This window comes from Mesoplodon bidens (genome assembly GCF_964165515.1).
Source record: "Mesoplodon bidens genome assembly, chromosome: 9".
NCBI lineage: Eukaryota > Metazoa > Chordata > Mammalia > Artiodactyla > Ziphiidae > Mesoplodon > Mesoplodon bidens.
Genome location: NC_138166.1, coordinates 103,802,001 through 103,816,745, shown reverse-complemented (window position 1 = coordinate 103,816,745; position 14,745 = coordinate 103,802,001). Strand labels below are relative to the sequence as shown.

General features: G+C 50.8%; 1 protein-coding gene across 5 annotated transcripts in view; it reads right to left on the bottom strand.

Moving 5' to 3' along the window:
• DPP6 (dipeptidyl peptidase like 6) overlaps positions 1-14,745 on the bottom strand; it is a gene marked incomplete at both ends in the record, with an annotated part of 1,069,187 nt that overhangs the window by 111,380 nt on the left and 943,062 nt on the right. For all 5 annotated transcript variants that reach the window (XM_081243456.1, XM_081243458.1, XM_081243455.1 and 2 more), the window contains 2 exons: positions 10,097-10,194; positions 11,695-11,849. In XM_081243456.1, coding sequence (XP_081099582.1) covers positions 10,097-10,194; positions 11,695-11,849 — 253 coding nt within the window. The remainder of the gene's footprint in view (positions 1-10,096; positions 10,195-11,694; positions 11,850-14,745) is intronic.

Genomic DNA, 14,745 nt, shown 5'->3' with positions numbered 1-14,745 from the left:
GTTAAGTAGCAGGATTCAAAATTAATGCACAGAAATTTCTTGCATTCCTATACACCAATGATGAAAAATCTGAAAGTGAAATTAAGAAAACACTCCTGGGCTTCCCTGGTGGCGCAGTGGTTGAGAGTCCACCTGCCGATGCAGGGGACATGGGTTCGTGCCCCGGTCCGGGAAAATTCCACATGCTGCGGAGCGGCTGGGCCCGCGGGCCATGGCCACTGAGCCTGCGGGTCCGGAGCCTGTACTTCGCAATGGGAGCGGCCACAGCAGTGAGGCCCGCGTACGGCAAAAAAAACCCAACAACAACAACAAAAAACCCACTCCTATTTACCACTGCGACAGAAAGAATAAAATATCTGGGAATAAACCTACCTAAGGAAACAAAAGAACTGTATGCAGAAAATTATAAGACACTGATGAAAGAAGTTAAAGATGATACAAATAGATGGAGAGATATACCATGTTTTTGGATTGGAAGAATCAACATTGTGAAAATGACCCTACTACCCAAAGCAATATACAGATTCAATGCCATCCCTGTCGAACTATCACTAGTATTTTTCACAGAACTAGAATAAAAAATTTCACAATTTGTATGGAAACACAAAAGACCCCGAATAGCCAAAGCAATCTTGAGAAAGAAAAATGGAGCTGGTGGAATCAGGCTCCCTGACTTCAGACTATACTACAAAGCTACAGTAATCAAGACAGTATGGTACTGGCAGAAAAACAGAAATATAGATCAGTGGAACAGGATAGAAAGCCCAGAGATAAACCTACGCACATATGGTCACCTAATCTTTGATAAAGGAGGCAAGAATATACAGTGGAGAAACGATAGCCTCTTCAATAAGTGGTGCTGGGAAAACTGAACAGTAAAAGAATGAAATTAGAACACTCCCTAACACTATACACAAAAATAAACTCAAAATGGATTAAAGACCTAAATGTAAGGCCATACACTATCAAACTCTTAGAGGAAAACATAGGCAAAACACTCTATGACATAAATCACAGCAAGATCCCTTTGGACCCACCTCCTAGAGAAATGGAAATAAAAACAAAAATAAACAAATGGGACCTAGTGAAACTTCAAAGCTTTTGCACAGCAAAGGAAACCATAAACAAGACCAAAAGACAACCCTCAGAATGGGAGAAAACGTTAGCAAATGAAGCAACTGACAAAGGATTAATCTCCAAAACATACAAGCAACTCACGCAGCCCAGTATCATAAAAAAACCCAATCCAAAAATGGGCAGAAGACCGAAATAGACATTTCTCCAAGGAAGATATACAGATTGCCAACAAACACATGAAAGGATGCTCAACATCACTAATCATTAGAGAAATGCAAATCAAAACTACAATGAGGTATCATCTCACACCGGTCAGAATGGCCATCATCAAAGAATCTACAGGGCTTCCCTGGTGGCGCAGTGGCTGAGAGTCTGCCTGCCGATTCAGGGGACGCGGGTTCATGCCCCCGTCCAGGAGGATCCCACATGCCGTGGAGTGGCTGGGCCCATGAGCCATGTCTGCTGAGCCTGCGCGTCTGGAGCCTGTGCTCCGCAACTGGAGAAGCCACAGCGGTGAGAGGCCCACGTACCGCAAAAAAAAAAAAAAATCTACAAATAATAGATGCTGGAGAGGGTGTGGAGAAAAGGGAACACTCGTGCACTGTTGGTGGGAATGTAAATTGATACAGCCACTATGGAGAACAGTATGGACGTTCCTTAAAAAACTAAAAATAGAACTACCATACGACCCAGCAATCCCACTACTGGGCATATACCCTGAGAAAACCATAATTCAAAAAGAGTCACGTATCAAAATGTTCATTGCAGCTCTATTTACAATAGCCAGGACATGGAAGCAACCTAAGTGTCCTTCAAAAGAAGAATGGATAAAGAAGATATGGCACATATATACAATGGAATATTACTCAGCCATAAAAAGGAATGAAACTGAGTTATCTGTAGTGAGGTGGATGGACCTAGAGACTGTCATACAGAGTCAAGTAAGTCAGAAAGAGAAAAACAAATACTGTATGCTAACACATATATATGGAATCTAAAAAAGAAAGAAAGAAAGAAAGAAAATCATCAGAAGAACCTAGGGGCAAGATGGGAATAAAGATGCAGACCTACTAGAGAAAGGACTTGAGGATACGGGGAAGGGTAAGGGTAAGCTGGGACAAAGTAAGAGAGTGGCATGGACGTATATACACTACCAAATGTAAAACAGATAGCTAGCGGGAAGCAGCCGCATAGCACAGGGAGATCAACTGGGTGCTTTGTGACCATCTAGAGGGGTGGGACAGGGAGAGTGCGAGGGAGGGAGATGCAAGAGGGAAGAGATATGGGGACATATGTATATGTATAACTGATTCACTTTGTTATAAAGCAGAAACTGACACACCATTGTAAAGCAATTATACTCCAATAAAGATGTTAAAAAAAACAAAATAAATAAAATAAAAAATAAAACTCAAAAAAAAATTGAAAATGAGACATTCCTTCTATCCCAGATGAAAACTACTGCTCTCGAGAAGGGCTTTTCCACATTGGCCATATTTCTGAATCACCTGAGGAGCTTCTAAAAAACCCCAAACCCAGGCCACACCCCTGATGGAGGAAACTAGGAAGGAGAGACTTATAGAAATTGTCTTCTATCTTTGGGCCACCTGAAAGTTTAAGCACAAAGTGAAACACAGTAGATCTGAAAACTCTTGAACAATGATATGAGTGGTGGGTTAGGTGTCCAGAATCTTGAGTTCAAGCCTTGGTTCTATACCTAATTAAAAAAGCAACGATGGGCAAGTCAGGTGGTGGTGACGGCGGTTGTCGTGGTGATGGAGGTGGTGGTGATGGTGGCAATGGTGGTGGTGATGATAATGATGGTGATGATGATGGTGGTGACTGTGATGGTGGTGGAGGAGGTGATGGTGATGGTGGTGATGGTGGTGGTGGAGGTTATGGTGGTGGTGGTGATGATGGTGGTGGTGGTAGTGATGGTAGTGGTTGTGAGAATGGAGATGGTGGTTAATTGTTGACGGGGGTGGGGCTCAGGTCATTAGGAATGAAGACCCTGTTTTTCTGTGATGTTTCCATTGCTCTGATGACCTCTGTCTTGCCCCTAATCCTGAATAAAGGCTTGCACTGGATCCAATATACCAGTCTCTCAGGGAGTCCATACTTCCTACAGATTGGGCAGACAGAAGCTGCCTTTCCTCTCGAGGTCAGAAGGCGGTGCATCACGGGCAATGCACTTGTACGAGGAGCCTGGAGGCAGCGGTGCCCCTGAGAGGGCAAGCTTCCTGGGAATGTGCACAGTTAGAAGCAGCGAGCTGCACACACACACATTGATGCGTTAGGTCTTTACAGAGTCCCGGGTGAAAAAAGAGGCAACAGATCCACACAGATGTGCACACACATCTATGTTTGTGTGTCTGTATCACAGTGCCATGTGTGTAAAGTTAAGTGCGCACACACACGCAACAGTACATTTTACAATCACTGATGGGGAAAAGGCTGCTCAAACACATTTTAAATCGGTGCCTAAGAGGTGGGGGAGCATGAGGGTAGAGAATGAAGTTGAAAAGCACAAATACACTAGAGCTCTTGCACTGACCAAGGAAGGTGTGCCCTGAACAGGGCACATCTAGATCTTGGTGCTGGAGAGTAAAGTGAATACACGGAAGTGAAATAAAATAAAAGTGAGGGGTGGTGGGTGGGGAGAGGCCGTCGCTAGCCCGGAAGCATCGGGGACACATCGCCCGCTTCCCTTCTCAGGTTCTGTGAACGACCCCCTGACGACCTGATGCTGCCAGGCAGTCAGGACGGGCACCCCGGGCCGGCGGCTGGACTGCATCTGACGGGGTGTTTGTAGGAGAATAGAAACACACATCAGCGTAGTGCAACACGTCTTCAGCATGATCCTGCTGGGGATCTGCTGCATCTTAATTCAACACCCAGCTCAGCAGCTCCGCAGAGGCCCGAAGAAATCAGCAAAAAACAACTGCTTTTGTTTTTATCAGTGCAGCTGGGCTTCTCCGTGAAATGGTAAACACTGCAGGACCCGCGGGCATAATGCTTTCCACTTAGATTCTTCCACCCACAGGAGGAGCTGTGCTTGCGCCTCCTGGAGAGGCTTGGGAGGCGTCACCCCCGTCCCCTCGGCCCAGTGCCACTGGGGTCACCGTACTTAGTTCTCTTTGGTGGAACCCTTCTCCCAGGTGGCCTCAGCTCTGCTCTGGCATCGTGAGTGGCGGGGCTGCGTGTGACGCCCTCCCTGGCACTCGCCACCCATGCTCCCGCCACGCTGCACACGACCACTGATCACGAGGCGCCGCGGTACCTGGACTCGAGCCACAGGCGGAGGGGCCATCACGGGCCTAACCCACCACCTGGCATGTGCCGATGCCAGTAGGAGTTTCCCAGGGCAAGGATTTGGGACCCGGTCTTCATCTTCCCCTGAGAACTCTTGGAGGGGAGCTCAGGCTGGTTGACAAGCAAACAACAGAGGACGGGAACTGAATGCCATAAAGGTGAGACGGCTGACAGAGGAAACGTCTGACTTCTTCCTCTCGATGGCTCTGACCAGCCTGCCAAAAGTGACCCCTGGCCTTCCAGAACTCTCTGCATCTTTCCGTGGAGGCTGTGCAGGGAGGGAGGGGTGACCCCACCTGGCTTGAGTTCAGGACCCCCCTCAGGCTCTGTGTGGATTCAGACCCATCCCTTAACCTCGGGGTCCTCGCCCCCGACTCTGTGGAATGGGAGAAGGTGGGACCGACTGTGTGAGGCCCCCAGGGGACACAGCCACCAGCCCAGGGGACAGGACAGCCACGCCCTTGCTCCCGAGGGCAGGGCAAAGGGAAGGACAAGGGTGGGAGCAAGCCAGCAAACAGAGACGCCCACTTTGCAAGGAGAAAAGGAGAATGTAAATAGCCCTGGGATCACACACAGTTTTATAATTCAACCCACAACCACAACTGGGCCTCACCCCCCAACCCAGGAACCACCTTGCACCCTCCAGGGTCCTGGAATATCCCTCTAGCCATGTCCCAGTGCGGCCAAATCCTGCCTGGGCCTCTAAGCCCTCCTCCTCCCCCTGACCCTCCTCCCTGGATTTCTCACCCCTTCAGCAAAATTCTGAAAAGAACTGACGCCTATTTTGTGGCACTTACGTTTTTACTGTTACATATTTCTTTGTTTGTCCCTGCCTAGATCTTTGAGGACATTATTTAGGTCTCCTTCCTTTTTCCATCCCTCCACAAAGTAAGTGTCTTATTTTTACCTTTTCTAGGTTAGTTCCTTTAGTGTTGAAGGAAACCAGAATACGTCACCCCGAATATGCCTTTTTGACATGAAAATTATTTTGAGCTGAAGGCAATTAGGAAGAAGCAAACCCAAAAATCTCCCCCCTTTCTGCCTGAAGGCAGGAAATAGTCTCCTTTTCCTGGAGACAGATTCTTATCGGCCCAGAGATGCACCGCGGAACCTGCAAGTACACCTTCCTCCACTAGGTCCTCTGGTTTATTTACCTTCCCACGGCTGCCGCCCCTGGAACCCTAAACCTGCTTTCCTTGTCCTGTTAATTCTCTATGAATTTATTGTTCCTGGTTGAAGATGCTGTAAAAGCTGTAGTTGTAAATCGATGCTTTGAGCTGTTTTTTGTTGAGATTTTTTCCAGGTGATGTGCACCGCACGCGTGAATGAACTGGGTTTTTTTTCCTCTTGTTAATCTGTCTTGTTGTGAGAGTCCCAGCTGAAAAACCAGGATGGGTAAAGTGTGGCCTCCCCTACGGCATCCTGTATGAGACAGCAAGATGTCAGCAATGGCTAAATATTTTTAAAGTTTTGGTTCTTAGAAAAGTACCAGGATAACCAAAGAGATCCATATCTTCAAGAATCCTACTGAAATAGGATGTTTGTTTTGTTTGTTTGTTTGTTTTTAACGTGTGTATACTGCAGTTTTATTTCAATTGCACAAAGTTCACGTGTAGGAAATTTAAATGAAATAGTAAAGTAAAAGTAGCAGAGAACCAAAAACTCTAAAAAGGAAGTACACCTGAAGCATAAGAACTCAACATTCATTGGTGTTTCACCTTCAGTTTTACTGACACTTGATGCTTGCACATTTTGAAACAAACTCTGAGATCATGACGACTGTTCTGAAGAGATTTCAGCACCAGCACTAAGATCTGTACAGTCAGTTGGTTTGCAACTGACGTGTTAGCCATTTACATAGTGTACAGGACAGATTTGTCACAGGTCAGATCATCTTCCTGTAATTAGAAAGGATCCCCTAAACTGCACTCAGCTTAAGACATCCAATGTACAAGCACACGGAAACCATCATAATAATGTGGCTCCAATGAAACAGGATTTTACTGGCTAATTTTTTTTTTTGCGGTACACGGGCCTCTCACTGTTGTGGCCTCTCCCGTTGCGGAGCACAGGCTCCGGATGCGCAGGCTCAGCGGCCATGGCTCATGGGCCCAGCCGCTCCGCGGCATGTGGGATCTTCCTGGACCGGGGCACGAACCCTCGTCCCCCGCATCAGCAGGTGGACTCTCAACCACTGCGCCACCAGGGAAGCCCTTTACTGGCTAATTTTAAACTTAATTTGCCCATTCAGCAAAGGTTTACCAAGCTTGTACTACACGCCAGGCCCTGCTCCGGAACTGGAGATCGGGCTTTGCGCAAAACAGGCAAAATCCCTGCCTCATGGAGTTTTATGTTCTAGGTGATGGGCGGGGAAGGGACACAGGAATAAAGTGTGGGGAACATCCTGCTGGGATTCCTTCTGTGAAGAAAACTAGAGTGGGGCGGGGAGGGTGCTGGCCAGGACCTAGAGCACCTGCGGGCCAGCTGTGTGGAGGAGCTTTGTGGCAGAGCCAGGCCCCGGCCACGCCCGGATAAGGGGTGAGCCCTGCAGACTTGAGGAGGGTGGGGGGAGGTGGAATAGAGGCTAGCAGGGCATTTGGGGCTTTTAGGCCACTGTAGGAAGTTGGGCTTTTACCCCGGAGAAAACGGGAAAGCGCAGGGAGTTCTGAGTGGAGGGCGCAGCGATCTGACGCGGTTCAGGAGAGGCCCTGGGGGGCGGAAGGGGAGACGGGACAGGGGAGCCACCATTGGATGCTGCTACATGGGAGAAATACCCTGTGAAAGACACACAGCGAAGTCAGAGGCCTGAGTGCCAGAAGGTCGCTGCCCTGAGCAGAGACGGGAAGGCTGCCCAGAGCAGGTTTCCAGGGGGAACGCGGAATTCCGTTTTCACTGAGTTCACTTTGGGTTGCCATTTAGAGACAGAGAATTTCTCTGAAACCTGCAAAGGGCAAACGAGATGGCCGCGTATCTTCCCATGCAACGCCGGGCTTGGCTTGCGATGGCCTGCACACCCCTGTTGGGGCAGACGTCTCCATGGATTTTTGTTTGGTGGGTCAGATACCCCCAAGGTTACAGTTTAGGGCCCCGGGGTATCTGTAACCCCAAAACTTAGCCTTACATCTCTTTGTCAAACTGTCCACATACACCTAGCTTATCAAATGCCTTTTGGACTGGTTCTAACACTACACTGGTTCCCTTATCAATTAATGAGTTAAATAAAATCTTCAACACACGCTCATTTACTTTGCCTGAGAATCACAACCTGGCCAGTTTAAGGGAGATGTTGGGCCGGCAGTTAGAAATGGACCTGAAGTTCCAAGGGCAGGCAGGGCAGGGCTGAGTTCCAAAGGGCAGTGTTGTCGGCCTACAGGCAGGGTTTACAGCCTTGAGATGGGATGACAGCCCTGTGCTGCGTGACTTATCTAATATTCATAGTCACCCACAAGAGCAAACCTTTTTATTACTAATATTCATCCCCATGTTGCAGCTGAGGAAACAGAATGGAGCAGGCGAAGAGTAACTTGCCCAAGAGCACAGAACTGGGATCTGGACCCAGACAGCCGGCTTGCGACTGAGAACCAGTGGTTCTCAGTCTGGGGCATCTCTGACCATCACGCGGCATCCACTGGGGGAAGGCAAGGATGTGGCTGAGGTCCCCACGATGCAGAGGGCAGCCCCCATAGCAAAGGATTCCCCTGGCCCCAAATATCGGCAGGGCAGGGGCAAGAAAGCCTCAGACTTGGGGGGCCTCCTCTTCCAGGCCCCCCACTCGACATGCCCCTTCTCAAGCCTGCAATCCTTCACTTGCTTATAACCATTCATTCAAGGCCTATCCTTCCCCTACATCGTAACCTCCGTGTTTCATTCATGCTAAACTCTCAGTCTAACGGACGCAAATAATCAACACTCGATAAATGGCTGCTCACGTTGACTGCATGATCTCTGACAGATCTGCGCTCACTTTGAAAAATCCCAAGGCTGTGACAGAGAAGGAGATGAGAAAGCGTGACATTAAGATTCTGCGATTTACACTGCATAGGAAAAGCATCACCACGTTTAGCTTAGGAAACTGGAGAAGCAAAAAACCTGAGGCCCGCGTCTCAACAGCCCTGACGGAGGTGAATTTTTCATTGTCCTTGAAGCTAATCAAGCCTGCGGAAACAGCATCACCAAATGGACTAAACGAGATTTTCAATTAACTCAAACAGATGGCTTAAATTTTCCAGGTGACTTTCCATATTAATTCAGAGAGTTTGCTGGACCAGGCCCCAGGAGGCTTGGCACGGATGGAGCTGGAAGAAAACAATGAAATTCCTGGGTCTTCGGCAGAGAAGACAAAGCAATAATCGCAACGTTTCTTCTATCCCAGCAAGAACATCATCAGACAAATTGATTCGACGCCCCGACCAGTGCACACTAAGGACCTACTCCCCTAGGAGGGGCCGTGGAGAGTCAGGCCTTGGGTCCAGCTGCATGAGAAGGAAGGCCGCTCCAGGGCGGGGAGCGAGAGGCAGTGGGCAGCCCTGGGCTTGGTCTGTCCACCTGAGGACCTCACAGCATTTTACACATCACTGGAGACAGAAGAGCTGAAAGAACCTCGGCGGAACCCTGCAGAGCCCCCAGGCAGACGGGTCCTGCCAAGGACAGCGGTGGAAGCCACCACAGGAGGAGTCCACGCCATCACGGACCAGTGGATCCAAGTGCCCGTGTGCCTCGCCCTGAGCTGGGCCTGTGGAGGAGTAAGAGTGGCTGAGGCCACGGCTCCTGCCCTTCCGGAAGCTGCCAGAAGCTACTAATAATGTAGAGCTTTGTAACTGAATAGTGAAGACTCAGGCTGGAGTCATGGCAAAATGTGGGCTGGATATTTGCTGACCCTCAGAAGGGATCATTCTCAACTTAACTGGGCCCACGTATAGACTTGCAGATCTATAAACGGGTGGATTCTGGTGCCATTCCCTTCTCCTTCTGAGTCTCCCATCAATATTCTCAACAGAGCGAGGTTTAACGCTGATATAAGTGGACTCTGGAAGTATAACCAGTCCCCAGACTGCTTGAACTTTGGGACAGGATGAAATTGATATTCAGACCCCTTCACAAAGATAGATTTTACTCAGTTCTTTTGATTAGGAAATAAAATCCACCTACAGCCCTTAATAACAGGAGAGTTGCCTTTGTCAACATGTTCCACCAACTACACGGTTGTTATACCAACTGGGAGATTTGGTTTATTGGAACAGGATTCACCTCTCAGCTCCTGGAGCTGGCAAAAGACACTAACGCTCTAAAATAATGCTCTGAAAATGGGGCGCCATTCACAAGAGGTCCGATTACATGGGTTTTCTTGGAAAGACTGCAGCTGTTCATCCGAGGGATGCCCTCCAAAGTCTGCCACGTGCCAGGCCATGTGCTCCCTCTGGACGTGGGTGGTGGACCAGTCCTACCTGCCCCCCACCGCCTCCGAAGCCCAGCCTCCAGGGAGGAGAATCTGGGCCTGACATAAGGCAAGAAATAGTAGCATTGGTTTGACTGGTGTTCCTTTCCCAGAAAAACCAAATCATAAACCAGTAAGGAAAATTTTAGAAAATGTACCTTTTTCTTGGATGTTTAGATTAGCAGGAAAATAAATCTGAGCCTAAAGAGACCATGTAAATGGACAATGGTTTCATTATTATCGTCTTAACATAATTGAGGAAAGGGTGCAAACCTCATCCGTGGATCGTCAGGCGGCATCATCTCCAGGTCGTGCGTGGGTCCACTTAGGCCAATGACGTGCAGGGAGATACTGGGGTTTTCACATCCAGCCTGGGAAGTAAAAGGGGACAGAGATGTGAGTGAGCCGCCTCCTGCCTGGACTGGCCTGGGCACTAAGTCTGGAGGAGATTCACAAGAGGCTCAGCGTGGGGAGGACAGAGTCCTTCAAGAGGAAGCTGCTCATCCCTGCTCCCCCTCCCTGGACAAGCACGGGCCTGCCAGGGCAGGAAAGACAAGGCTGCTGGGCCTGACGGCCCAGGCTCCTCTGCCCCCACAGACGGAGATGCTGGGGTGAGGGAGGGACTCAGGCCCACACAGGGCAGGCATCAGATGGGTCATCAGCTTAGGTCTCCGATTTGGAAGTGGGCATCTGAATTCTGTTGGCCAGAACACGCTGACTTTCTATTAAAACGTGAAACCCCAAATCCTGAGCCATCTGGGCTTTATAATTCCAATTTCAGAGCACCTGTCCCAGAGTTCCCTGTAAAATCAGGGGGCCTGTACCTTTCTGGATTTCAGGTCATTACATCACTCCTGGGTTGGGGGGCTCTCACAAAAGGATTCACCAGGGAAACCATTCCATTTCTAGGTGATCTCTGGCTTCCAGCCTCCTGAACCGTGAGAAATAAATGTCTGTTGTTTAAGCCACACAGTCTGTCGTGCTTGTTACGGAGCCTGAGCTGACTGATACACCTGGTGTTTCCTTTCTCTGGCTTGGGACTCTGGGGACATCACTGGCCTCACTTGGACGTTGTCGCCTCTCTTGCTGCAAACTGTAGGCTGGCACGTCCCATACTTCTGGTATACACGGCACGTGGCATCAGCTCCCAGAGCCCTCTGATGGCTTGGAAGCCGAGGCCCAGGGCTCACTGGCAGAGGCTGGAGGGGTCCTTCCAAGGCAGCCCTGGGTGGACATGGGGACCCTGTCACCAGGTGGGTGCAGGCAGAGCTGCGTCCGCTCTCTTGGGCACCGGCCTCTCTCCAACTGAGTGGGCAGTAGAGGTTGCGGCATCAGGCCCTCCCTTCATGCCAGGACGCTGTGATTTGCTAACAAAGCGGGCTTTAGCTATCCGTCCCCTGCCCCACTCCTGCAGCCTTGCTGTTCTGCTGGCTTTTTGTGGGAAGCAATTAGAAACAGTATGGGTCAGAATATGACCAAGGACAGAACAGCCCAGGCCCAGGGGACTAGGCACAGACAGGGGTCCTTCTGACCTCCCAGAATTTAAAAAAGGAACTAGAGGACAGGGTGCCCCCGAGCGGGCAGTGTGAGTTTTTGTCTCCATGGACTCACAAGGGAGGTAATGTATTTTGGTTGCAATGAAGCTTAGACAAATGATTAACGGTAGTTGCATTATTTAAAAGAAAGTAAACCTGCCGACAAATTCAACTGAGCAAAAGTGGGAATTTAATGCAATGTAATGGGAAATAATCTTGCTCTGTTTACTGCACTGCTCATAACACATCTGATTATCACAGCTCCACGGTGGGAGTCGGCTGGGCGGGGGAGCTGATGAATAACGCAGAGCTGCCCTGCGGCCGCTTCCCGCCTACCTTGGGGTAGTGGTAGGACTTCACGGTCGGGTAGGCGGAGCCGGTGTAGGCGGGCAGCTCCATGATCGGCACCCGGGAGTCGTTGATGGTGGCGTAGGCGAGCCGCGTACCATCTGGAGACCACCAGTGGGCAATGTGGGTCTTCAAAATCTCCTCTAAGGGAAACAAACAAAGCAGAGGACTGTGGAGCACGGATGGAGCATCGGCCAGTGCTGCCCGGGCACCACGGGAGCTGGACAGGAAATCACGAGCCCCTTCGGGGTCATTTAACTTCTACAGCCTCTGAGGAGGCTTCCCTGTGCCCGGGATATGCCTTCATCTCAGAGGTGCCTGGTCTGACCACCAAACCCTAGCACAGCAAACCCAATCAATCAAACCCAGTCACTCAAGGCCCAACCAAACAGAGGCTAACTGTCTAAAAACCATTTTGGGGGGCACAAATTTGAGTATGATGAGCCCAGCAAGTCCTTTCTGATTGACTTATTATTGTTCTGTTGTGGGTTATTATTTTAAGATGTCAGAAAAACAGAATTAGAGGAGATACATTCACTCTGAAGCAGGGCACACCCAGGCAGAAGCAAGTGAGGAAGTAAACTGTGTTGCAGGTTGAATCCCAGAAAACCGACTTGCAGGAGATGCCGCGGGGTCGTGCCGGCACACAGACCCCCTTGCGCACAGCCGTGCAGGAGGGGAAGGCGTTCAAAGGCCAGCAGGCTCCTCACTGTGAGGCACGGAGGTGGTTTCACTCCACACGGCAGAAGCACAGAATGGCCTTCTCTTCTACGGATCCGAAGAGGAAGCAGCAATCCTCTCAGGCTTCCACCGGGAGCACCCAACACTCCTGCCCGCCCCGAAGAGTCTTGGCTAATTAGAGTTTTGACTAGGGGTGAGTGCTGTAGGGTCTGTCATCTATTCTGGAAAGAACAATTCTACTGCGTCTTTGGAACAAGCCAAGAGAAGACACTTCCCAGGTACAACTCATTAGAGTGCGAGGGTCAGAGGAGCATCTCGGTGAGAAACAGCTCTAAGGTCGGCGGATTCCTCCTTGTACACGCTATGTAGTTTTATAAACTAAATCCCCCTAGGTTTGTTTTTAAAAGAAAGATCAATACAGCTCTATAATCACATACTGTGAGTCCCATTCACTGGTCGTTATTAGGTGGAGACCATAAACCGGCTCTGTGAGCCTGTGGTGACAGAAAGGTAACTGAGGCGCCTGAGAAAACAGAGTGAGTGCATCAACCACACAGGGAATGACGTGAATCGGAGTAGAGACAAGGGGTGATGGCCAGCGGAGGGAAGGGTCACAGAGATGAGAGAAGCAAGGCAGCAGGCCAGGAGCTGGGCCAGCCTGACGGCCCGGCCAGGGGGCACGGGGATCTGCCGGCTGCAGGATGGGGACGGCGGGGGGCAGGGGGGCCGGGGGCAGGGCCGCGTCAGTCAGGGCCCTGCTGCAGTGGCTACAAAAGCATCCCACAGCCAAGTTCAGGACTGAAAGTGGGGCACTGCAACTCCTTCTCCCGGGAGACGGGCCGCCCAGGCAGTCTGTCCCTCCATCACTGGCTGCACTGGCCTGGTTTCTTAGTGGGACAAGCCCCCAAGTTGCGTGGGGCCTGCAGCAGCAATGCTAGGAGTTATTCCCTTCAGAAAGTGCTGGCCTCCCTCTAAGTAAGTCTCCCTGGCCCTCCGCGGGCTTTCCTCCAGGCCTGCCGGCAGCCTGCAGGGACCCTGACCCAGTGTGACCCGGGACCAGCACCAGACAGTGGAGTCTCATCCACCACGAAGCCCCTGGCATATCTGACTTCCCATCACCCGGACGCGTCCCAGGCCAGCCTCACAGCTGATCAGTGAAGGACGGTGAAGGGGCCCCGAGTCCCGGGTTCTGCCCATCCTGCCATCGACCGCGGAGGCCCCGAACAAGCCCCCAGCTGTCAAACAAGGGGCACAGCGGCTGCCTCTAACACGTCCTCCCTGACAGCGGTTTGTGACCTTGCGGCATCCGAGAAACGACTCAGAAGCTTCTGCAGAGTCGATAAAAACCCAAAGGTCTGCTGAGGGGGGAAAGATAAAAAAGGAAGTCAGCCAACTCTCCATTGCTTGTAATTTTCCAATGTGTTTGGCGGCCGGCAAAGTGACTTTCAGGTGCGGGTGTGGAAGGAGGTGATTCAGAAATGACTTTATCCAGCACCACCTGATTGTCTGGCCGGCGCACGTGGGACAGTGAGCAACAGACTCCAGCAGATGGCCTGCTGGACAAAATAGGCACCATTCACCATGCAACTTTTGGGTGATTCTGCTCAATGGCGTCTGTGCTGCAGGGCTGGGAGGGCGGGGACATCAGGGCATGAGGGGAATCACTGGGAGTGAGCGGGACACGAGGGGCAGAGGGCCAAGGAGGTGGCGTCCGCCTGAAACCAGCTGCGCGAGCCTGGCCACGGCTCTCACGGCACATTCACTCACAGCCAGAAAATCCCCACAGAGAAGCGGTGGGGGCAACAAAGGCTTCTAGAGGAGGCAGCATTGCACAAGAGCAAGCAGACAACACAGGCCCTGCTGACACAGCTCTTCTGAGGCTTCTCCTTGACCCCGAGCGACCTCCAGAAATGGGAGGGACAGCAAATCAGCAGCCTTGGGGGGTCCTGCCACCTTCATCCCCAGACGGGCCCAGGGGTGCAGGAGGGCACTGCCAGCTTCTCATCCACCTGTCACGTGCCCACCTCATTTCTAGAACTTGCCCTCAGACCAAAAGGAAACGCTCCTGCTTTGGTCTGGTCAGTGCAGGGCAGGGGGTCACACATGCAGGGGTGAGAGAGACAAAATCAGGGGAGAGGGAGGCCTGATGCTGGGCTGACAAGTACCATTTCTGTCCCTTCTGTCAGCGATGCCAGAGTATTTCCACTGAGCTCAGTGCACTGCTCAGAGGACACAGATGCAGAAAAGGACCACAGGCTTCAGACAATAAATGTGCTGGTCAGAAGGGAATCTGGAAACCACACAGTTCAGGGATGACAAGTATCTGGTGTGTGTGTTGGCAAATGTTCCTTTCAATTC